Source organism: Amblyomma mixtum, chromosome 3 (assembly GCF_055824585.1).
Source record: "Amblyomma mixtum isolate Tamu chromosome 3, ASM5582458v1, whole genome shotgun sequence".
Lineage (NCBI taxonomy): Eukaryota > Metazoa > Arthropoda > Arachnida > Ixodida > Ixodidae > Amblyomma > Amblyomma mixtum.
Window position 1 is genome coordinate 10,229,423 of NC_143014.1, and position 25,315 is coordinate 10,254,737.

Consider the following 25,315-nt stretch of genomic DNA (forward strand, 5'->3'; position numbering starts at 1 on the left):
AAAATGTTATAGTAGTTCATTTTTCTGGTATACACTCAAAAATGAACTCAAAGCTGATTTGCAAAGACCCGAACAATGAGCACACTTTTCAGTCACTGTGTTACTCTTTATTGAATCCAGTGCATACATCCACACAAAAAAAGAAAGGGACCAGGAAATTAATGTTAGAAGCCATGGAGGAGGTAGCTTCACTGGTTTGGCTGACATTACAACGGTAAGCACTTGGATGACGGGAAAGTGTCGAGCAGCAACCAATTGTTAAATCAAAAATTCATTCCGCCCCAGGCCTTGTTCACAACGGATGCGTTGATGATCAAGTTGCTGTGATGTGGACGGCAATGAAGAGATCGCTAGGTGTTCCAAACATCGCTTTTCTTGCAAGGAGGATGCGAACTAGACGGTAACAAGGGGAAGTCAAATCCAGCTCTGTTCAGCAGTCTGCAGAAGTGAAAAATATTAGAGTAACCAAAAGCACAGTCAGTCAGGTGCATGTAGAATGGCCAATGAGGAGTCGGAAGCAAATATGACCAGGAAATGGCAAGGAGTGACAGCACAGGCAATAAAATAAGCTAACTAAAAACAGATGCATATCATGTCATTGCAAGCGGCATTTCAGCAGAGTGCTACGGCTAACCATCAACTCAAGAAGTCAACCACTGTGGAGGCCTTTAAGAGAAGCAAAGTTCAAACAGCGTGCATGGACACTGAAAGCCAAGCAGTCAATAGCAAGTGCACTGCCTTACTGTGATGCACACTGTACTCACAGAACCTCCTAAGCTGCATCTCGCAAGCAGGCTTTCTCTTACCTGCAAGATGTGGCTGAATCAAAAGTGGTTGATGGTTGACATCTTGCACCGTCGCACGAAAACCGAGCAGAGATGCTGCTGTCCTGGTAATACCTGCATCACTTCAGTATACACCAGAGAAGGGTTAAATCTTGGGCCTTACCTTGATAGCCACACAGGGGCACATCTGAAAGATCAGACAAATAAAAGTGCGTTTGTATAAGGTTGCTAACACCGCATTGCCAAACAAGCCCTTTCTAATCTGTACGATGAAGCTCAAATAGCGGGCAAGAGATTACTTACACCCCTGCACAAGAAGCATTAGTCCAGATGCTCACCTCTGAACTGAAACAATCTCCAGGCCAAGTCGTCTGAACAACCAAGTACAAGGTGCTGCGATTAATTTGCGTGAAACTAGCCCAGGTCCTTGCTACACCGGCCAACAGTTGGAGTTCTAAAGGTCAAACAAATAACGGGGCTTGTGGAATGCACATTAGCAAAAAGACTACACTTATACAAGAAAGCATGAAGTGAAAGAAAAAGTGCCAGCTGCAAAGAGTGCTTACCAAAACTTGAGGAGTTCAGCAGGCAAGGAGGTCCTCTGAAAACCGCTGTTGAACAGCCTGTACCCAAAACGAAATGCACACTGTGAAGCAGGGACAACCCCAGCTGTGCACGGTGCAATGGTTTTCCAAAAAATAAAAACTGCCATGCCTGCAAAGAGCCGTAGTACTTCACTGCACTGTCAACAGCCTGCACACATACAGAGCAGCAGCACTGAGTAAACTACCTTTGTGCCGGGGCTCTCAATCGTAAGGAAATAAAAGCTTGACGCAGTTAAGATAACCAAAAACTGAAGGCACAGCGCACGAAGGACAGGACAGGTCCTTCGTGCGCTGTGCTTTCAGTTTTACCAATGTAACGACTAGCCCAAACAAATACCTTAGTGAAGATAACCAAAGCCTTTTTAACGGGAGTTTCACTGACGGCAATCACAGCAAGGAGAATTGGAGCACACAGGTGGCCAGATGAGAGTCCTTGGCAAGAATAAAACCCTGCCAGAATGCAATAGAGCACAGACTTTAATCAATGTGTAGGAAAAAATTCGCACCTTATCAACGTAAGCTTAAACAAAGCTGGTTGGTTTGAAGCTTTGTCACGTTCACCTTGTCACCGCCTTAGTAAAGAAAACAACTCGCATGCGCGAGCAGCCTAGCTGTATCCACTTAACAAAAGCTCAAATACATGCAAATGCCCTGTTTTAATACATTCAACGCTGCACTTCGGTATGTAAAACACTGGCTGATACTGTTATGTGATTTGAGTGACACACTAGCCGACCGTTCAATCAGGCGCGTTAGTGGCTTAGCTAAAGCAAGGCCGACACTTTCACCACAGAAGAGAAATTGAAGGTTACTCACTTTTGCGGAAAACGAGGCTCACATCTCAGTGCAACACTGGTAGTAAACGATACCGCAGCGGCGCGAAGTGCCAACCAGCGCGGAAAAAAGTGCGCAGCGAAACGTACAACGCACGCAGCACCCACTAAGCGCGCGTAGCTATCGCTAGCCTCTGCAACGCCAAATGGCCAAATGAAGTACAAAATTTCTAAACGTAAAAATAAACAAATCATCAAAGAACAAAAAAAAAACAAATTGAATCTAATTTTTTTCATGTAAAACTAAGCACTTGCAGCTTGCACTAAGATTTATTTCTGCTTGAAACGGTTAAAACCCCTTTGGCAAACTAGCCAGCATCGCCACCGTGCGGAACGACACCAAGCAGCAAGCTGCGGCGTGACTCAAGAAAGATTATTGCCTCCAAGATCTGCCGACACGATAGCCAACGACGATAGCGCGCCGCGGGTGATAAGCGCGCGAGCGAGCTCGGCGAAGGCGGCGGGAAGGCGGCGAAGGCAGCGTAAGCGGCGCCTGTCAATCCGCGTGCTGCCGCCAGCTAGCCGAGGCGTAACGGAGGCGTTCACAACATGAAGCAAATTTTTTTGCTCGCGTAATTACCGTCAGCTTTCAGGGCCATTATATGTTACCTAAATCGGGCCTTACGAGTGGCGGGTTAGCTGCACTCGATGTGGAACGTGATTCGGGCTCTGTAGGAGAAAACGCGCTTTCAGTGTTCGAATACAAAGAGCGGTCTTTGCACCGCCGCGCCTGCTCTTCGAAACGTCAAGCAGGAGAGCCATCTAATTTATGTGCCGTGATTTACAGCATGTTTAATCCACGGCGGCAACTCTCTGCTGATTGCTAGGCGCGTCTCCTTGACGTTGTCTCAAGTTCCACGTGTTAGAAACAAGTCTAGAAAACATCTGACTACAGATGTTTCACAGAAGTTACATAGCAAACATCTGACTGCAGATGTTTAAGAGACGTCGGAGAGGAAACTTCTTCTTGTCGACATCTATGAGACGTTTGAACGCAGCGCAAGACGTTTGTATTCATTTGGAGCTGTTTCGAGACGTTTGGAAGACGTTTTGTGTTTCGTGGGTTGTATTCCGCGTTGCGTCTGCGTAGGTTGTAGCGTGTGACGTCGGTCCGCTGCTGGTCTTTGATCCTTAATCGGGCAAGTCTTCGGGCTTCTTCTGCGCGTTGTAGGTAGGCGGCGACGTCGACGTTATCTTCCTCTGTAACGTTCGGCAGCATGGCGTCTAGCGTGGTCGTGGCCTCTCTGCCATGGACGAGCTTAAGCGTCATCTGGGTGGTTTCCTGCGCTGCAGTGTTGTAGGCGAAGACTACGTAAGGCAAGATGACGTCCCAGGTCTTGTGTTCGGCATCAACATAGATGGCGAGCATATCGGCTATGGTTTTGTTGAGGCGCTCGGTCAGTCCGTTGGTCTGCGGGTGGTATGCAGTTGTTCTCCGGTGGCTGGTTTGGCTGTAATGAAGGATGTCTTGCGTCATTTCCGCCGTGAATGCTGTTCCTCTGTCAGTGATGAGCACATCGGGGGCGCCGTGTCGCAGAAGAATGTTCTCCACGAAAAATTTGGCGACTTCTGCTGCTGTTCCGTTCGGTAGGGCTTTTGCCTCGGCGTAGCGGGTCAGGTAGTCGGTCGCTATAATGATCCACTTATTTCCAGATGTTGATTTCGGGAACGGGCCAAGCAAGTCCATGCCAATCTGCTGAAAGGGCCTTGAGGGGGGTTCGATGGGGTTCAGAAATCCTGCTGGTCGGTTTGGAGGGGTCTTTCGCCGCTGACAATCTCCGCAGGTTTTCACATAATGTGCGACATTGGCAGACAGTCGGGGCCAGTAATACTTGTCTTGAATGCGGCGGAGGGTGCGAGAAAACCCGAGATGTCCAGCTGTCGGCTCGTCGTGTGAGGCCTGAAGAACTTCTCCGCGCAGACTTACAGGTACAACAAGGAGGTAGGCTGTCTTGTTCGCTGCAAAGTTCTTCTTCACGAGGACATCGTTCTGTAAACAGAACGAAGACAATCTTCGCTTGAACGAGGCGGGGGGTGAAGAAACCTTGCCTTCCAAGTATTCGATGAGGCATTTTATGTCGGGGTCCGCGCGTTGTTGTTGTACAAAAGAGCTGGAGCTGATTGGTCCCAGGAAGGCGTCCTCATCGTCGTCCGGCGGCGGTGCATCTACAGGGGCTCGTGACAGGCAGTCGGCGTCAGAGTGCGTGCGTCCGGACTTGTAAACGACGGTTACATCAAACTCCTGGAGCCGTAGGCTCCATCGAGCGAGGCGGCCGGAGGGATCCTTAAAACTGGCGAGCCAGCACAGTGCGTGGTGATCGCTGGCCATTGAACGGTCGTCCGTACAGGTAGGGGCGGAATTTCGACGTCGCCCAGATGATGGCAAGGCACTCCTTCTCAGTTGTCGAATAATTAGCTTCGGATCTGGACAGGGACGGCTAGCGTTCGCGATGACCTTCTCCACTCCGTCAATTTTCCGAACGAGGATAGCGCCTAGGCCCACACTACTTGCGTCGGCATGAATTTCAGTCTCGGCGTTTTCGTCAAAGTGCGCAAGGATCGGTGGGGTCTGTAAACGGCGCTGAAGTTCCTTGAAGGCTTCTCTTTGCGGCGCTTCCCATTTAAATGGCACATCTGCCTTTGTCAGGTGGGTCAGTGGCTCGGCGATGCGCGCAAAGGTTTTGACGAAACATCGGTAATACGCGCACAGTCCGAGGAATCTGCGCACAGCTTTCTTATCGGCCGGTGGCGGAAACATTGATAGCAGCTGTTTTCTGCGGGTCTGGGCGTACTCCCTCCTTGCTAACAATGTGGCCTAGAAACAGCAGCTCTTCGTAGGCAAAGTGGCACTTCTCTGCTTTCAAGGTTAGCCCGGACGATTTGATTGCGTCTAGTACTGTTCGAAGCCTTTTCAGGTGCTCCTCAAAGCTCGAGGCGAAGACAACGACTTCATCTAAATATACCAGACAAATCTGCCACTTCAGGCCTGCCAGCACTGTATCCATTACTCGTTGAAATGTCGCTGGTGCGGAACAGAGACCAAACGGCATCACCTTGAACTCGAAGAGGCCATCTGGAGTGATGAATGCGGTCTTCTCGCGATCTCTTTCATCGACCTCAATTTGCCAGTAGCCGCTCTTGAGGTCCATCGATCAGAAGCATCTGGCGTTGCAGAGCCGGTCCAGTGTGTCGTCGATGCGAGGGAGGGAGTAGACGTCCTTCTTTGTGATATTGTTCACGCGCCGGTAATCAACGCAGAATCGAAGTGCACCGTCTTTCTTTCTCACTAGAACAACAGGTGCAGCCCAGGGGCTCTTTGAAGGCTGGATAACGTCGTCGCGCAGCATTTCTTGCACTTGGTCCCGGATGGCTTGTCGTTCTCGCGGCGACACTCGGTAGGGGCTCTGGCGGAGAGGTCGGGCGTGCTGGTCGGTTATAATGCGATGCTTGGCAATCGGCGTTTGTCGGACTTTCGGCGATGACGAGAAGCACTCGCTGTAGCTTCGAAGGAGATTGCGATTCTGGTCTTGTCTGTTCCGGGGCAGGGCTGGATTTATGTCGAAAGTGGGCGAGTTCTCTTGGTCAGGCGAATCTACGGATGGGTCCGAGAGGGCGAAGAAGTCTCGTACGTCGGATATTTTGTCGAGGCAAGCAATCCTCGTTTCTTTGTTAAAGTGGCGGTATTCTTCGCTAAAGTTAGTCAGCAGTACTTCGGCTTGGCCTTTGCGGAAATGTGCGATGCCTCTTGCGATGCCGATTCCTCGGTCGAGAAGCAACTGCATGTTCCCCTCGATAATGGCTTCAGTGTCACTCGCTTCCGTGGCGCCTACGGTGACGATGACGCTTGAGCGGGGTGGGACACTCACTTGTTCCTCCAGGACTCTAAGCGCAACGTGATGTTCCGGAGTTCTCGTCGACGGGATGGCCTCGTCCGTGGAAAGTGTGAGCATCTTGGATCGCAGGTCGATGATCGCTTGATGCTCATTAAGGAAATCCATGCTCAAGATCACTTCGCGGGAACATTGCCGTAGCACTACGAAGGTCGCGGGATAGGTATGTCCCTTGAGAGTCACTCGCGCTGTGCATCGTCCTGCTGTGCATCGTCCTGGCCCCCTGCGGTGCGAATTTGTGGACCGTCCCAAGCGGTCGTTACTGTCCTCAGTTGCGCCGCGAATGGTCCGCTCATCACCGAATAATCGGCTCCTGTGTCGACTAGAGCGGTGACCTTCCTGCCGTAGATAACCGCTTCTAAGTCGGATGTCCTGGCTCTAGCGTTGCGCGTCGTCTTCGGCGTCGGGTCACGGCTTCGTCGGATATGTGAATTGTGGGAGCGGCGTGTGATCGAAGCTTCGCGTTGTGGCCGAGGTTGTCGTTGTATGCGGTGTCGGCGTAGTGGGTGCGACGTCTTCATACGGTGTAGTCTCTGGAGGATCTTCGTCGTTTCCTCAGCAAGCAACGTGACCTCCACAGGTTGCTTTGTTTAGTTTCCCCTACGTGGGCTAGGGGACCTTCCGCGGACAGCCGCGGCGTAGCTGCGGCCCGGTGATGCAAAACGTGCGGTGGACGGCGATGGCGAGCGGGAAAGACGGCTTGTCGACGCGTACTCCCCTCTGTGCAGGTAGTCGTCGATTTCCCGTGGTCGCTGTCTGGGGAATGGTCGTGGGGCGTCGATGGCGAAACCACGCAGGCCGATGCGTCTGTACGGGCAGTGGCGAAGTATATGACCAGCTTCGCCGTAATGGAAGCAGAGTGGGCGGTTGTGGGAAGTCCTCCAGGCGTCGCACTTCCTGGGGCTTGGGCGGCGTTCGTAGGCTGGGCGGGCGGGGGCAGGGGGACGGCGTTCGGGAACAGCTGGTTCACGTCGAAGAGGCGGAATGCGGCTCTCGCGTTGGGGCTGAGGACTGCGTAGTGCAGCAGCGTAGGTTAGTAAGGTTGGAGCTTCAGCTCGAGGCGCAGATGACGGGGTGCCAAGCGCATGCTGCACTTCTTCGCGTACGATTTCATCAAGGATCGCTACTTGACGCTGGTTGGAAGATGGTAGCAGGCGACGCAGCTCTTCCCGTACAATTTCGCGGATAACATCCCGCAGGCTGCCTCCGAATGCTGTGCCATCCGAGAGGGCAGTCGAGGTCACTTGGGGCTGTCGAGGAAAATGACGGGCTCGCGCTTCCAAGGTTCTCTCTATGGCCGCTGCTTCACTGGTGAATTCTGCGACCGTCTTCGGTGCGGTTCGGGTGAGACCGCCGAAAAGTGCCTCTTTAGCACCACGCATCAGAAGCTCCACTCTCTTATCTTCTGTCATGTGAGGGTCGACTCTTCGAAAAAGGCGTTTCATATCTTCTACGTATGCGGTCACAGACTCGTTCGGGTGTTGGATGCGTGACTGCAGAAGCAGCTGAGCTCTTTCTTTCCTGATTATGCTCGTGAAGGCCTTCAGGAACTCCTGTTTTAATAATTCCCACGTCGGTAGAGAAACTTCGTGGTTTTCGAACCATATTCTCGCAGGTCCTTCCAAGGCGAAGAAGACATGGCTCATTTTAGTCTGGTCGTCCCAACTGTTGAACACGGCGACACGCTCAAACTGTTCCAGCCATTCCTCGGGATCCTCGCCCGGTGAAGCGTGGAACGTGGGCGGCAGTCGGGGCTGGTGTAAAATAACGGGGGCTGGTGTCGTAGCCATGGCTGAAGTCAAAATTGATGGGTCCTTTTTCGCTCGCGTGCGTTCCGGTAGCAGTCCGAATTCTGTTGCAAACATCTGGAGACGACGGCTGCTTCGCCCTTAGCCTTCGGGGGGGACGGCGCCGGCGGCTTTCGCGTGATCTTCTTCGAGACGGCTCGGGCTGCTCTGACGGCTCCCAGGGGGTGAGGGCGACAGGGACATCCGTTAGCACCTCCACCAGATGTCACGTAGTGGTGACTGCAGTCCGGCGAACAGGAACACAGCGAGAATGTCTTCGAAACGAAACTCTTTATTCGGGCTGACTTGCGCCCGCAAAGGACTGAATCACTCGGCGGCGGCGTAGCAACAAGCGTGCTCGGCGGTCGTCGAACAGAATGACCGCCGCTGTCGGCCGTGCTCTTTTTAAAGCTGATAGCGAACCTTCGAGATAAAGCTTTAGAAGTTACTAGAACATTCTGGCGCAAACTAGAATCGGTTCCGTCCGGATGCGATGAATTGAGATAATTCTAGGCGCGTCTTGCGTCACAAACGGAAGTGATAAAGCGGCGTGCCGGCAGTGTTGAAGCATGAACAAATAAACACAACAAACAAGCGCTACAAAGATTCGCGGCAATATTAAACTTTCTTTGTCGGCTAGCTTACTCATCAACTTTTATAGCACTGCCAGTTCTATTCTATCCGTAGGGTTAGACGCATTCATGCTCTTGCGTTTCGTAATCAGATTTTGCGTATCCTGGGGTAGCTTGCCGGTATCTTGTTGAACAATCCTTTCGGCTACTTTTACTTCGCACTCCGTAATGATAGTTGCGAGGTTATCGTTAATTGTTTGATCATTAAGATTGTTTTCTTCAGTTAGAGGGCCGAATATCTCTTCTGCAGCGCTACTTTCCCTCTTATCGCTAACTCGTGAATGGGCGTCGGCGTCACTAATTTCTTCTGTTCCCTTTTGAAATCTAGGGTAATTCGAGATGCTACCATTCTGTGGTCGCTACAACGCACCTTTCCGAGGACTTCCACGTCCTGCACGATGCCATGGTGAACGCATAGTAAGAAGTTCATTTCAGTTTTAGTTTCACCATTGCCGCTCTTCCACGTCCACTTCCTGTTCTTTCGTTTCGAAAAGAAGGTACCCATGGTCCATAATTTATTTCTATTTGCGAACAGTATTAATAACTCCGCCTTCCTCTCCCTGGCCCCTATGCCATATCGCCTACCACCTGGTCTCGGCCTGCTTCTTGGCTACCTTCGCATCGAAGTCGCCCATTAGTACAGTCTACTGTGATTTCGCTTTGACATACAGTCGTAATGCAGCACATATGCTAGGTTCATATTTGTTCGCCAAGAAGAAACGCGCTTTAGTGGCCTCTGCATTGCGTGCTCGCCTCGTAATCTGAAAGTCCTGGGTTATCGCAGGAATTTTTTTTCTTTGGTAGCATGGTGACGCCGCCGGGGATTTTTCTGCGACCACTTTTGTGTTCAACGACAGTGGGTTTTGTTGCAGTTGAGCCATATAATGATTACGCATTAAAAAAAAACATTCTTTTACACACAAAACAGAAAGCAAGAGTAAAAGGGGACTAAGCTGTCTACTAGCGCACACCCTTTTGTGAAATGGTGTGGGCTCTATTTCCTTTTTTCACTCCCGCATATGGGCGGCGTATTCGTGTTTAGAGCGTGTATGCTCCTTCATTTCGGAACACGCGCGCACGCACGCACGGTAGTGAACAAAAAGATATATTTTCAATTTTTTCGCAAAAAAGTGAAAATATAGCGAATAAAAAATACATATTTGCTATTTTGGAATGTATTATGATGGAATAATGCCCTTTTCTTCCGTCAGGAGTTGTTGGGGGCTGAACTGTTTGTCTTCAAATCGTTTTCCATTTTTGTCCTTTCGTAGGCGCTTCTTATTGCGTTCGTTTTTCGTCTGTTCTCAATTATTATTTACTTGAGCGCTCTCTTTTTCAGGTGACACATTCTACGGTTACATGTATTACTGCAGATTTTATAAGCAGTGTTCGGAGTGTGGTATTAAGGTAAGGTCGAAAAGACTGTTCAAATGGCAATTATCGGCGGTTACAACTATGGCGTGGCACACCGTCATTTCTTTCACTGTATTTCAGATTAGCGCAGTTTACGCCTTCACAAGTTTTGACGAGATATAGGTTCACAGAAGCTTTCGGTTGTAGATATTCGTAGGAGATATGGCAGCACTACCAACAAAGTTTTCGAGAAAGACATTGTTCGCGCAAGCCTAAAAAACTAGACAAAGATTCAGCCCTGTTACCCAGCTCTACAGTGACTCCATGGACTGTGAGGCGTCATGTGCAATGTGATAACCTAAATAACAGGAGCTCAGCTGAATCATCGCACATCCATTAAAAGAATTCGTTTCCCAGAATGATGAACACGTGGTGTGGATAGGGCACGAAAGGAAAAAAGTGATTTCATTAATGATTCAAAGCTCTTGTCCTGCGAGAATGATGTGATTCGTTGTATACGTCGCCCAAAACGCAATTTATATGGACATCGTTATCAACTCCCACGTTAAACCGCAGAGGGGTAATGGCACGGGGTTGATTCTCTCGCTCGTGGAGTTTATCTCCTTGGCTGATTTTAAGGTAGCTAGAGGGAACAGCTTGATCAGGGAATGCTTGAAAAGGTCATAGTTCTATAGGCTGTTTTCGGCGCGAGGAGGAAAATAGCCTCTAACCGGCGCGCGCGCCGCCGCCGCTTCTCCTCCTCCTCTCCTCCTGGTATGCGCGGGCGGCGAGCTACGCGTTGAGTGACGTTCCTGTCCTGCTGTCTTTTGCACGAGAAAACAGCTTTTACGTGTTTTGACGCTGACTGTGAACCTGAATCGTGAGCCGAGGTCATCAGGATACCACTGCGCTGGTGTTGGCTGTACCAACAACTATCGCAAGCAGAAAAAACTAGCCGCAGAGCCATGTGCACAGCATGAACAGCCACGGCGTCAGTGCGGCTGCGACCTGTTCCATCTGCATCGCTTTCCGTCAGAAGAAGACGAGCGATGTCTTTGGCTGGCTAGCGTTAACAGAGAGGATTTTGCGCCTCCTTGATGCCACATGCTTTCTTCTCCAGCAAATAAAAAATGATGTGTGGCATCCGGACGTGTGGCCACTTCGGTCAGTGACAACACTTGGATGCCTGTACAGCTCGTGACCTGCAGACAAGTATGAAGGTCACAAAATCAGAGCAATGGAAGTAGATAGCTCAGATAAGCAGAAAAAAGACCTCTCCAAAGTTTTTGTTGCATGCTAAATATGACAGCAAACGGTATCCGATATTACAGCACTTCCGGGTAAGCAATGTTGTTGCAGCAGTGTTGTTACCGCGAACAACCGGGCCTTGGCGGAAGCAAAAGAGCGCGCTCACTGCACCAGTCGTCAAGATACCAAAGCCTGCAAAAATTGTGTGAAGACGCATAGCGTGCTTAACGACGACCGCAAACGCGCTTGCTCACCAAAGCACAATCGAGCTGCGGGTGGCGTGGCGAATTTCTACTGCCGCGTGGCAAATACCCATGCAACCTCTCATCTAACTTTCTCTCTTTAGTGCGGACGTTTATTTTGGGCCGCAACACTTTTCGAGAACGACCATTGCTCGCGCTCGCTCGTGACCAAGCCCCCAAGCAAGCAACGGTGACATACGAGATGTCAGCTAGCGTATACAGTGCTTTCGTTCGGTGCCTGCACGCTCTGGCTTAGTTAACATTCTCGAGCCTACCACCTAGACCTGCTCGTAGGCGAGCATTTATCTCGAAGTAATAACCAGCTGAAACGCAGAGGGGACACCAGGCATGAAACGCCTGAATCTTGCACGACGCGTATCTCGCTGAGAAGTGCACTTGTAGTATGTGCCTGAAATTGTGATTTGTATACGGGTCAGCTTTCACGAAAGAGATTCATCACCGTGAGAGGTCCAATAATACAGTTCGCGTCTGCGCACCACGCACACTCAAGCAAAGTGAAGTGCGGCTAACGTAAACATTCATGAAGTGACCTTGTTATGCTGGCTGGTAATCGTAGTCTACTCAATCAGATAGCATAAAAGAAGCTTGGCGGCTACCTGTGTCGCTTCTACGACCGCCGTCGTAGATAGCGGTGCGACCATTGCTGTGCACTAGAGCAAACAAAAAACACGTAAACAAATTTCGTTTGCCTAGGTCAATCATCGGAACGACGGTGGAAGTGCCTCCTGCCCCATAATCCGATGAAGTTCCGGCCATCACTATACCAAACGGCGGCAGTCTTGCTCGAAAACCTTTTCCCGTCACCCAGGCGCTTTTCTAGCATACACACAGACAAACAAAAATCAGAAGCTCCGAAACGCGAATTTGCGACGCCGCCGTACTGCACCGTGGGCGCAGCACAAATGCGCGCGCGCATACTAGCATGGCGCTATAGGGACAAGAACAGAACATAGACGGCGCAACCTCCACAAAATGACGATATGTGTTTCAACGGAACTGCTACCCGAAGCACTCTTCTACAGTCGATGAAGACGGTGGGCCTTGTGGAGTCGCCAGGCCGGCCTACTAAGTGTGTTACAATGGACAGAGCGCACTGCGCATGCGCGCGCTTACCGGAAGCGATCAGGCCACCACCGTAACTGCAGTCTTTCGCGACGCCGCCTGCGCGTCGGGCAGCAGTAGCTTTCCTTTGCGGCATTCTGCTCGAGAAACCAGCGGAAGGTGCAGCTGCTGCGGTCGAACCTTCGGGCTTGAATTGGCGCAGGTCAGAGCAGAAAAACATACATATGGACGCTGATGCAAGCATTTTCACGTGTTCAGACCATGTTCATATCTGTGTCCATTTGATTTCCCTGTAAGTTTTTTTCAGTGTCAATCCAGGAGTCGGCCATGTACGTCATAAATCGTTTTTCATTTGTGCTCCTTTAGGGCACGCGCTTGCATTTCGGCGTTTTCTTATGGAAGCAACAATAAATATACCAAATAAGCAGAGTTTTCAATCATGTGTCACTGAATTATTTGTCGTCTCTTACAGAACGAGCCCCACATTCAACCAGAACAACAGGTTTAATTTTGCATGATATAACAGCTCGAAATGAGAGTGAATCGCAATAATGCTTTCAGTTTGTTTTAGTCGGCATTAGTCGCACGATGTTGCAACAGTCGGTCTGCAATTTTTTTAGACAACTTTATGCAGGTTGTTAAGGCATGCATTTCAGCTGCATTTGGGAATGAGGCGCCAAAGGTTGGTCCGTTTTTTTTTTGGTCACTTAAACTTCCCGTGCACCTGTATGCTTTAGTTGAGCTTTTTTAATACGCCTGGCGTACATGAACAAAATATCAAAATATAGAGAAGTCAGTTTCGCTATTTTGAGGCTTAAAAGGAATAGACCTGGGCATTATGAGCGAGCTCTGTCCTTTTCTTTGTAAGATATCCGTGAAAAGCGCGTATGCGTTGAATCAGAAAGGCAGACGAGGCTAGATGTTTTGAGTGTGCTGCGTTTCGAACGAATAGTGTATTAGTAAGGTAGCTTTTAACTTCATTTTAAAGCTGGCTGCCCACTGAAGCACTGTTTTCCTTTTTAATTTTAGAATTTTACGTTAGCTATCAAAGCAGCTGCTACGCAAGCGGTTACTGCATCAGTGTTGGCCTGACCATGCTTGAATGCGTCGCAATCGAACCATCTCAAGCTAGGTTAATGATTTTTCGTATAATGAAAAATATTACGTAAGATGCTGGGGATTTTGCAAAAATAACAGTCCATCTTTGCAAGTTCCAGGGTGGATGTGCTAGGGAATACCAGGAACATTTCACTTTAACACACCCTTGTCTAAATATAAAAAATGACACCCTTGTCACCCGGCTGCTGTTTTGATTCCATAAAAAAATATAAAGCATTTCCGCGAGGTGGTAGCTCAAGTAAGGAGCACGCAGTGACCGCAAGATGTGCTCATGTCTTGTGGAAGACTAAACATGCAAACGTGAGGGCTCAGTGGTTACGGAGCTCGGCTGCTGGCCCGAAAGACGCGGGTTCTATCCCGGCCGCGGCGGCCTAATTTTGATGGAGGCGAAATTCTAGAGGCCCGTGTACAGTGCGATGTCAGTGCACGTTAAAGAACCCCAGGTGGTCGAAATTTACGGAGCCCTTCACTACGGCGTCTCTCATAGCCTCAGTCACTTTGGGACGCTAAACCCTAATAAAGCAATTATAAACTAACCAAACATTCAAACAAAACTCCGGCAGTCTCACGCCGGGCAGTTAAGATAGCTTCGCGAAGTAGCGCGAGACTGAAACCGGCCGTGACCTTGCCTGCAATTTAAGGCCCTTCAGCAGAACTGGATGGCAGCGCCACATTTGGATCAAGAATATTTACTCTATGCCATCTGGGTGTGATCTTCAGAGACAAAAAGCTAAACGCCAGCTGCGTCTTTGACCGGCGTCTACACATTCCTTGTGTGGAACATTCTTTGTGTGGAACGTTATTCTTATGGCCGCAGGCCACAGCTTATGGCGGGGATCAGAGGAAGCCATCCGTCCGTACAAAACCTTAATACGTGCTGCAAAGAACCATTGAAGCAGCACTGCTAGCCGCCCGTAGACAACGCCGGCTGGGGTACCACAACTCCCGTGGTGCATGGCGCACCTGTACATGAAATAAGTGTATTGAGTACATTTGCATAAGCATAGTGCATCGTCCAGTTAACAAAAAAGACAGGAGCACAAAGCAAAATCCAAGAAGCTGCTGTAAAAGTGGAGAAACATAGAATACACTGCCACTGGCAGCTTCGTGGACTCCATGCTTAGCCGGGGTAAGCAGGTATCACCGGAAAAGGTTCGCGTGTGAACACTGATGGATGAGGTCATTGTGAAAAGGCATTTTTGAAATTGTTGCTTCATTTTGTAATAAAAGCACATATAATCACTGATACCTGTACACTGCGCAGAAAAGTGTTCCTCAATAAATTAGCTGTGCAGGCAAATTGTCGGTGAGTATGGCGATAAACACGGGCTGCTCTTGTATAAAAAGTGTGACGTGGAAGCGCCACCAACCTCGTGAGGAAATTTTATTGTGGCAAAAAAGTTAAATAAAAACTCAAATATGCCGTTTTTCTTCACTATTGTGTGTAATATGTGTACGTGTGCGCTCTGTCATCGATGTAGTAGAAGTACGCATAGGGTACAATATGTCGCTGCCACTTCATGTATGCGTAGGTGCTCATAGCAATGGAGCATGGAGAAGAATAAAATGAAAATTCTCTCTACAGGTTTTCTCACCTGCATTCAGCGAGGCACCCACACTTAAAGAACGTATTTTCATTGACCAAAAGAACTTTGCTATTGCTTCGGTCTAACCAGTACAGCTGATTTCGCGTGTGTATATGAAAAGTCCGCTTTACCTACACTGTACCCATCTTCGCGTGTGCAGGTTTTTCCTCAAGTTCTTTCTCAAGTGCAACCAGAACTGCCTCAAGAACGCTGGAAACCCACGAGATATGCGGCGGTTTCAGGTGCGTCACTAGTTCCCCCGCACGGCGGAGAGTCACAGTTGTGAGCAACGAGATGAAAATTGCTGCGAGTGTTCTTACTCTTTTCCTGTTCGTTTGTCAATTGAAATACGGGAGATCGAATACTTTCAAAAACAACGAACAAGGATTTATTTACAACTACACCAAAGAAAAGAAACACTGGCCGGAGAGCGACGCAACGAGAGCCTCGCTTCTGGAGAGTATCGCTGAGTGTCTCTGGTCGCCGCCCGTGAAGTAATCGTCCCCTCCGGCCCTCACGCCACTGTCACACACTGCTTTGGGAGTAGTGGGCGCTTGCCAACTCTTCTCAGAACGGGCCGAGGCGTCCTTCCCTCGGAGACATCTTGAGGGGCGTCACTGGTAAGAAATCATTAACCCGAATGAGTGTTAACTCATTCATTTTGTGCGTCTAAAGTGGTACAGGACTTCGCCATCCTGTCGTGCCACCTGGCCAGCACGCTTTTCCGTATCGTCCAGGAAACACCCCCGTAATGCGGCCAGTTTTCCATGTCTGTCGACGGTGGAAATCGTCATGAAGCAGCACCAGATCGTTCACTTGAAGGTACCTGCCGGAGTGCAATGGTGGTGTCACTTCAGTGATTACTGGTTTCGTTACCGGTTCTACGTGCTTTTGGTCAGGCGTTGTCGGTACCTCCAGCGAAGAGTAGTTTGCTGGAGCTGGCAACTGTGGGATGTCCACCCCAGGTTGGCAAAGAGGTCGAGCGTTTCCGACAAAAAAAGTGTGCAGGCGTCAGCGTCTCCGATTCTCCTGCATCAGAGGGGATCGTTGTCTGGGGCCACGAGTTAATTGATTACGGCTTCAATATCCGCCAGAATGGTGCAGAGCTCTTCGAAGTTCACGTAGCTATACCCCGGCACCTTCTTTAACGCTGTTTTCACTGAGCGCACCATCCGCTCCCAGAAACCTCCCCACCAAGCTGCCCTTTATATGATGAAATTTCATTCAGTTCCTCATTGGGACAAATAGTTGAGCACTCTTGATGGCGAGCCACTGTCCAAAGTTTATTCAGCTGCTCTGCTGCCCGGTAAGTCCTAGCATTGTTAAAATACACCGTGCGGCAGACACCACTTCGCGCTATGAAATGGCGGAACGCCAGAAAGAAATTGCCCGCTGAGAGATCGCTCACAATCTCCAGGTGTGTCGCTCTTTACACTGCGCTGGTCAGAAGCAAATGCCTTCAGTCCTCTGACACTGTCTCGTGGCAGTGGTGCCTTTGTGGCTCATTTTTTTTTTTGCGAATCATACTACGTCCCAGGACTTTGTTTATGATCTGTCGCCCTTGTACTATCCAAAACTTTTCGCGCAGCTGAGTCAGAATGTCCAGGCATCCCGCTTGTAGCAGTCGTTGATGAGTGCTCTGGATTAAGAGGTCGACGAAAGGGTGAGATGGAGGCAGAACAACTGGATGAGCTGTCTCATAGCTGAAGTTTGAGTGCTGTAAACGTCCTTACAGCCGCAGCAGTACAGTGTCGTCAAGAAACATGTTTAAACTTCCCAGTTCTGGTCCTCCTTGAAAACGCCCGCTCTGGTCTGTTCGAGTCGCCAGATGCTTCTCTTTGAACCTCTTGTAGCAAGAAATGATGCGCCCTCCTGATTTCATCAGCGCTGAGCGGCGGGCCCTCCATACGATCCAGTACAGTTGCGACCCAAACTTTGACTCGCTGCAAAGGATTAAAATTACTGAAGCGCTTGGTTTCAATTAATGGCGGTAGAACCTGTGCTGCAACGCGAATGCTCGCTGACTTTGTATGTTTTCATTCGTCGTCGACTTTCTCCGTAGGAATATCAGCCGGTGTGTCAGGCCAGGTTGCCGGTCACTGGGCAAGCCATTTGGGTTCCTTCTACCATTTCTCACAACTTTGAAGTGTTATGGAGGAAGTCCTCGAGTTAAGAGGACCGCGGGTTTGTTGATTCCAGGGCAGTTTTTCTCCTGTTGACTGGGCTTGCTTTTTCTTGAATTTTTTGGACACGATTGGCCACAAAGGACTTCCACTGAACTGCTGATCCATTTACCCAATCATGGAGTCTGTCCACAGAATCTACAGAGGGATAGTTCCTTGATTGGTGCGACGCGCGTTTTGGCCATGGCCAGGGAAACCGTTGTTTTTCCATCGCTGTCGCTTCTCAGGTGGGCCACTGTTTCATAGGCTCGAGGGCTTCCCTCTGTAAATATGCCAAGTTCGGTGGCGCCATCAGAGCTGCACTCATACCGACGAGGAAGGGAAACGTCCTTGAGATGATGCGCGGTATCGATCCAATTCCCCCATTTCTCACTCACGCCTTGCGGCAATGTCTCGTACATGCACAAGCCAAGCGTCCAAAGTTCTTGAAACAGCATCTTCACTGTTATTGTCACTGGACTCAAGAGACCCAATGGGTCAAATATTCTCGCCGAGGCTTGCAGCACGAAGGTTTTGGTGTTTCTATTGACTGTGAAAACCTCCAACTCTGTTTTGAGGGAATAGTTCAGCTCGTTGTTTTCTCTGTTCCACTGGAGCCCCAATACTCTTGCTACGGCTGACGCCGTCGTTGCAGTGTCAGTTCAGGGATTTCCAACGCCGTCAGCATCCAATCGTTATTGCGGGAGTTTGTTGTTGCACCATTTCTGCAGTTTCATTCTTGTTGAGCTCATTATTTGCCGAGCCTCCTCGGAAATTTTTATTGCCTCTTCTATGTTGCTGACTTCGATTATCAAATCATCAACGTGCAGGCAACTTCGTAGGGTTGGTGCTGAGTGTGGGATGCCCTCGGAGACGTTAGCCAGGTGATACTGTATTCTGGCGACCAGCATGAACGGGCTACTTGTGGCACCTTATGGCACTCTTGTCATGCGTCAGTCCTCTGCATCACCCTTTGCTGGGCATTGTGGAGATGAATACCAGAGGGTCAAAGTGCATCGCGGTCTTCACTCTTGATGCCAATTTGAACGAAGGCCTTCTCGATGTCGGCGGTGAATGCCGTTCCATGTTAACAGAATTTAATAATAAGCCAGAGTACGTCTGGGTTTAGGTTAATGCCGGTGGAAAGGGCATCGCTAAGCGACAGGCAGCCTTGTACCTTAGAAGATGCGTCGAGCACGATGCGTACCTTGGTTGTCAAGCTTTCGGAGCGCAACGCAGCACGATGAGGCATATAGCACACTCGAGCAGAAGTGCTGTCGATTCCGTCTGCTGGAACCTTGTCAACAAATCCGTCATCCATGTAGTCGCGGATAGCCCTGTAATAAACCATTAACCTGTCTCCGTTGGGCGAGGCTCTCCAGCTCTCAGAATGCTCGAAGCTCGTCCGATAGGTTGGATTCGTTGTGGCAAACGTTGTGCGCAGAACGGCCACAGTCGAGCACGACACACCTGAAGCAGACCGCGCCATCGGTCTCTGTAGAGTCCAACTGAAGTGTGACTTCAGCGCAACCAAGCCTCCTAGCATTCTTATCACTTCTATGTGCACTACGGTCCAGTAGTATAGTAATCCGCGCCGTTCTGAATTTCGAGTCTTTACGTGGCCTGGCGAGCTGGTGGAACGGTTACATCCGCTAATTGCAAATCAGCCACCTCACTTATCTCGATAGGATTTTCTGGAAGGAGAATTATCTCGGCGTCGTTTTTACTTCATAACACTGGCCGAGCCGCTGAAAGGGTACATGGTCACTTCTGCGCCGGTCACCTCCAGATTCAGTTCCCACGAGAGCTTCTTGGTGACAAATGATCTTTGGCTGCCTCCTTAGAACAGACGGCGAGCTAAACGCTTTCTTTCAGGCCCGTCCACCCACACCTGTGCAGTCTGCAGCAGAACGGCGTTTCTGCTGGGAGTACATCCCAGTAGCCCCGCTCTCATTCGGAGCAGGTGGGTCACAAAGCGAGGGGATGTGACTGCGGCCACAGTCCGCACAGCGTAGAGATCCTTCTTGCACCCTTTCGTCATGTGCCCTCTTGCCCTCCTCTATTGGTATCGGGGTTTTGCACTCTGCCGCCTGGAAGCTGCTGCTGAGCCTTTGCCATTCACGCGAGGAGAGTTCATGTCTTGGTTTTTTCTCAGGAACATGCGTGCTTCCTCCGTGTACCTTTTACCTGCTGTCTGCTTGCAAGCGAATTGACTGTAGAATGGCTTGTAGTTGTCGAGCACATCCTTGTCCGTACTGTGCGCTTTGTGATACTGAACAGCGCACTCAGCGGGCAGTACAGGAAACAGAGCCGCCCACAGCATCCCGCCGTAACTGTCCGATCTGACGCCTAACGTGTCAAGTCCTGCGATGTTTCGTGTAACGTGGTCAGGGGGGTGTCGCAGCTCGTTCACACCACTCAGAGCTCTAACCAGGAGGAGGTTTGACAGCTGGGTAAGGTGTTCTTGCACGAGTACATCTTGTCGCTCGAAGCGCTCTTGGAGTGTCTTTACAGGCGTTCTCCGTCACCTGGATGGAAGGTAAGTGCTGCCGCCGCTTTCCCTGTCAACGCTGTCCGCAGGTACAAGAACTTCTCTCTACTTCTTAGCCCCTTATTCTCTTGTACTGCTTTCCGAAACTGTTCCCAGAATGGTTGCCATTCAAGCTTGTTGTTGCTAAATTTTTGGAGCTCGAGCTTTGGCAACCTCAGTTCTCCGGAGCGGTCAGTAGATGCGGTCGCGGAGGCTTCTGTATTGAGAGTGCTCGCTGCTCCGTTAGAAGAATTTCTTTCACTGTAACGGCGAAGTCGCGTCCGCATTCATGTGATGAGCGCTTGGCTCTGACGAACACCTCTGTATTCTTCCTCTACATTTTCGTCACGATTATGCGGCTCAATTAGGGCGTCCTGCTCCTTTACATCTTTAGAATGAACATCAAACTGATCTGAGATTTCCGCGATGCGATCTCCCCATCGCATCAGGGGCCCCAGGTCCTCCGTCGTCGATAGTCTCGCGAGCTCCTCGATGAGCCGATCAAATTCGGCGCGGGTAACCTTCCTCTTTTTTTGTAGTCGCTCCATCGCCTTCGTCCGGTGTTGTTACAGTCGCTTTCCTGAGGTTGTCGTTGCTCTTTTCTTTTTCCCAGGTTTCGGCACCAAATAATTGTTCATTTTAAGTGACATACGGGAGATGGAATAATTTTTAAAACAACGCACACTTTTTATTTACAACTACACCAAAGAAAAGAACGAGAGGCTCACTTCTCCGGGATCGCCGAGGGTCGCCGAGATTGATCGTCCCCTCCGCGCAGCCGCCCCCACACACAGACACTGCTTTCACTCGGGGCAGTAATGGGCGCTTTCCAACTCTTCTTGGAACGGGCCGAAGCATTGTTTTGTTAGTGGCTATTTATTAATAAAGTAAAATAACCATATAAGAACAGATGTTCCTAGCCGCGTAATCTGCCATCGAAACCTGAAGCTCCTGAGCTGCAGCTAGCGGGAATAAAACAACAGAGAGAGGGAAAGAAAAGGGGAATGATAATAAGAATGGCACGTAGTGTGGTGCCGCCAAGACATCTTCATTCTAATTGAGTCGGTGTACACGCTCCCTCGAGGAGAGCGTGCCATCTTTCGGCAGAAGTTGTTGCCAGCCTTGGGGCACTCACAATTTTTGCAGTTTTTTTCGGATCAAGTCCTGCAGCCAGTATCAACGAGCTATAAGGGCTAGCGCGGCGAAACAAGCGTGCTAGTAAGAGGGCTCCCAAAAGGTTCCTTATTTTCTGCTTCTGTTAGGGCACTAAAGAAGAAACCAGCCAAGGGAAGTAGTTAAATGCATTGGCTGTTAGACGAGTCTTTCTTTCCTAGCAATTTTGCAAGAGGAAAACTCGGTCGCTGTTCACAAAACTTTTGGCTGCGTGATTGACCCAGTTTTGTCAAATGCAGTTAGCCGCACAGAAAGGCTGAGCATGGTCAGAAAAGGAAAGTGCGTGATTCGCTCTTCGACGAACACGCGATTGTTCGTATGTCACTTTTCCGCAGCACTCTTAGCAAAGTAATGCTCAAAAGCGAGATGCGATCGTAAGAGCAGTACACAATTTCACTTTTGTCGAAACAAAAAAATTCAAGGCAGAAAAAAGAGCGCTCTTAGTTTATTCTGAAATTTCGGGACCGCTGAAAACTGAGTGTTACGCGGGGTATTATTTCTTCAATTTTCGGCGCAAAAGATTGCGTTACCTTGGACTGCTATATTAGTGTACGTTATAAGCCAAACTCTTGCGTCTATGCTTAGTGTCTGACTACCATGTGCAGAGCCGGAAAAACTATTTAAGAAATGAAATGCGACATCTGGAGTAAAACCGGGCGCACGCTTTTAAAGCCGCTCGAAATTACGGGTACCCTTGCTACACTGGCAGACATTGGTACTACACCTGAGATCACCCCTGTAATACCTTCTGCCTATATCCACGCACAGGAGATTCGTTACGTGTTATGACGTCGTCCTTACTGTAGCGTTCAGCGCAATGGGAGACACTCTTGTCAGTGAAGGGCAAGAGAAGAGCGCTGTTCTCATGTTCCTCGTCCTTTCCTGCTACGCTACGTGGCCACAGTGCTGCAACAAGCCATCTGACGCGTGCAAGGAAGCCTGCTAGTGTCGGCTCAGAGCCATTCTGCGGGCACCCGTCTGCTGTTATGCCCATGGCAGGCTAAAAGAAACTGAAAATGGCCGTGCACTTCGTTGTAGAAAATGGCAGATTTTCTTTCCAGGAATTGAATTGGTTGATAATATAACAAGTCACTCAAAAACTGGCGCGGCATTTATAGTGGTAAGTTTTTGGCAGTGGTGGCTTTAGTCGTCGCCGTTGCCGATAACGTGTACATGGCATTCATAACTACACACTTACGGAAGCTGTAGCTAATTCGATGCCAAATTTGCTTCGACCCTTAATTCCTGCTTCTTCTCTTCAAGCACCCCATAACTTGCAGTAAATTGGTCATCGTAAAAATTCTGGCCGTGTAGTCATTGTCTGGCAGAGTTCTCGCTCCCCGTGCCTTGTTACTCGTGATGAACAAGTGGGTGTATTCTGTCGTCGCAGGTGGTTATCTCTAACCAGGTGAGCGTCGAAGGGCCCCTACTGGCTGTTTCAGACAACATGTTCGTGCACAACAACTCCAAGCACGGTCGGCGAGCTAAGCGGCTGGACCCTACTGAAGGTGAGCAGTAGGGTGTTGTCGCTTTCCTTCTGTGTCGCCTTGGCGCCGTGTCGGGAAGCTGAGTTGGAATTGAAGAGAGAGTGCCCTGGAAAACTGCACTAGCTATGCGCTGTTCCCTCAAAAGTCCTTTCCACACTGTTGAACTAAATGCCCGCCGGTAAAAAACAAAAAAGAAATCAGTACGCGGGGCCACCAAGCAGCCAGGCGTGTTTCTGGTGCATTACCGAGCAGAGCGTTACCTCTTTTTAGAATTGAAAGCTTTTTATCGGACCAGTTGAGCCAGCGCCGGGGCGTCAAGTTGGCGCAGGTCACGGTCACCGATTTTCCAGCGCTAGCGTCCCCGGGGGAAAATCGATGGCGGCCGGCTTAAGCGTTGACCGCGACAGGGCCCGCGTAATGGCAGCCACCGCCGCGTAATTGCCTCCCTCGGCCTAATCTCTCTCTCTCTCTCTCTCGAGAATCCTATTAGGTTCTCAGGCCCTGTCACGCACAACAGGTTGCAAAAGCCGCCAGGATTGGGCCGTCAACGCGCCAGCGCTTTCATTGTGCGCGTGCGAACACGTGGCGGTGAGCCACCGGCGGTTGTGCCGTGCGCAGTGCCGTTCGCCGCCACGCCTTGCATCAAGGCCATCAGCCCCAGCGAAGGCTGGACCACGGGTGGATCCACGGTCATCATCGTCGGGGACAACTTCTTCGATGGCCTGCAGGTCGTCTTTGGCACCATGCTCGTGTGGAGCGAGGTGAGTCACTTTCTCCCACCGGTGCGTCTGGGCGGTCGCCCTGTTTCCGACCGATTGGTCTACTCGCGCCTCAGGCCACGCTGCGCAGCCAAGCATGGCACAGCTGAAAGTGCCGCCGAATGACATCCCGCGGATGGCAAAGAAGCACGCCCCGTGTAGGTACCGCAAAAAGATAAAAAAATTGAGAGCACAAGACTACGGTGGTATAATACCAGGTGTCGAAGGTAACTTTTGCAAAGATTGAAAATGTACCAGTGCGCAACAGGTCGTGTCAACTTGGACCAGTTGTTGACCCTTCTGTGCGCTTACTATGAATATTTTTGTATTTTGGTGAATTGCACAAAACATCGCAGGGAAATATCTGCACAGCGACAAAACAACGCGGGGGAAAACACTCACGAAAACAATGGGGCGCCGATAGGAAATTTATCGCTCCGTAGTACGCTATACTTTAGATTATGGATATATACTTTATGGATCAGCGATACCACCGTACTTTAAACGACAGGACCGAGCACATAATTTAGGTTTGCGTCTTTCCACAGGTGCATACAGGACGTCACCCATAAACAGTCTGCAGGTAGAAACCAACGAACCATCACTTACAGACTGAAAGGCCATGCTCACATACAGGGGAATTCTAAACATCCGTTCTTTGCAGTAGCGCCTATGTTACCCCATCGCTACAAAATGCCCATCTACCACACCCTTTAACAAGAAACCGCAAGCGGCCCGGCCACTGCTCTTGAGATTTGAAGAGATGTGCCAAAACCTCGGCGCACTAGATGCTTTGTTAGAATCTACGCCATGTTAGAATTTCCCTGCATTATGTGATGTCACTCTTGCACAGTTCTGCAAAAACAGATTCTACAACAAGCTATAATACAAGAATTTCTTACACTCGAGGAAAAATACAGTAATTTCGCAGCTTTTTATACAGATGGGTCAAAAACAGATGCTTACATTGAAAGCGCAGTGCTACAAGGGAATAGGATTAAAATAGTAAGACTTCCGCAGTGTGCATCCATCTTCACTGCCGGGTGCTACGCCATCTGCGTAGCAGTAGGGAAAATAGTAAATGTGCACCTCGCAAACAGTGTTGTTTACACAGGCTCGCTAATTGTGCTTAGAGCCCTTAGCAGTAAAATACAATCATGCCGCTGCTTGGCGACGTCATACACAACATAATAACCGGCATAAATGAAGTACAAAACATGAAACTCTGCTGGGTCCCGAGCCATGTCGGCATAAAAGGCAACGAAAGAGCAGATTTGTGGTCTGCTCAAGCTTGTGGCAACCAAATTAAAAATTCAAATACGTCTTGTGAAAATTGCATGAACTAAGTACATTGAAAAGCAAGGAAAAAATGGCAGCCCGCTCGGAACAAGGAAGTAAGTAACAAACTACACTTTGTAAAACCGGTTTTAGGTGAATGGAAGTCATGTCTGCACCAGAAACATTTCAAGGAACTGATTATGTGCCGCCTCCGTATAGGCCACACACACCTTACACACAACATTTCTGCTGACAAAAAAAGACAAACCAGTTTGTGCACGTGGGGATGAGGTTACAGTCAATCACATTTTATTTTCATGCTCTAAACGCAAAAACCTGAAGAAAAGGTGCTTTTCTGAGTTTTATAATCAATGCGTTCCTTTTCACCAAATGCAATTGTGGACATATCTTGTATTTATAGATTTTGAACCGAAGCAGGCTTTTTGAAAAAAATGTAAATCATGACCCAGTGCTTAGTCTGATGCACCTAAGTCACTTTCTCATTCCTGGGAAAAAAGCTGAGGTTATTATCTGACTGTCTGGGAGCCTCCAGATCCTTGCACAGCAAAGACGGCGGCTGGGGTTACCCGACTTCCTTTAAAGCTTTATAAATCTCCTTTCTTCTCTCAATACTAGGTAGAAGGAAATAACTTGTTAAGCTTTCTGCACCACCATATGTTTTCACATATTTGTAAAAATCTGCAGAAAACAGTTTTCCTATACCTTGAGCTTGGTGCATGATAGCCTTCTTAGGCGTCACTAAA

At 49.4% G+C, this 25,315-nt stretch overlaps 1 protein-coding gene and 1 long non-coding RNA gene across 3 annotated transcripts in view; one reads left to right on the forward strand and one right to left on the reverse strand.

Annotated features, from left to right (window-relative positions):
• kn (EBF transcription factor knot) overlaps nucleotides 1-25,315 on the forward strand; it is a 399,411-nt gene that overhangs the window by 207,782 nt on the left and 166,314 nt on the right. The window contains exons 8-10 of the mRNA XM_089578123.1: nucleotides 15,324-15,405; nucleotides 22,419-22,536; nucleotides 23,134-23,276. Coding sequence (XP_089434249.1) covers nucleotides 15,324-15,405; nucleotides 22,419-22,536; nucleotides 23,134-23,276 — 343 coding nt within the window. The remainder of the gene's footprint in view (nucleotides 1-15,323; nucleotides 15,406-22,418; nucleotides 22,537-23,133; nucleotides 23,277-25,315) is intronic.
• On the reverse strand, nucleotides 92-2,349 carry LOC149349203 (uncharacterized). 2 transcript variants are annotated; one of them, XR_016289395.1, is made up of 7 exons: nucleotides 2,207-2,349; nucleotides 1,728-1,840; nucleotides 1,500-1,538; nucleotides 1,352-1,408; nucleotides 1,124-1,239; nucleotides 807-972; nucleotides 92-438 (listed from the first exon to the last, which is right to left on the reverse strand). It is a non-coding gene; the product is annotated as an uncharacterized LOC149349203 (long non-coding RNA). The 2 variants fall into 2 exon arrangements; XR_016289396.1 differs by lacking the exon at nucleotides 1,500-1,538.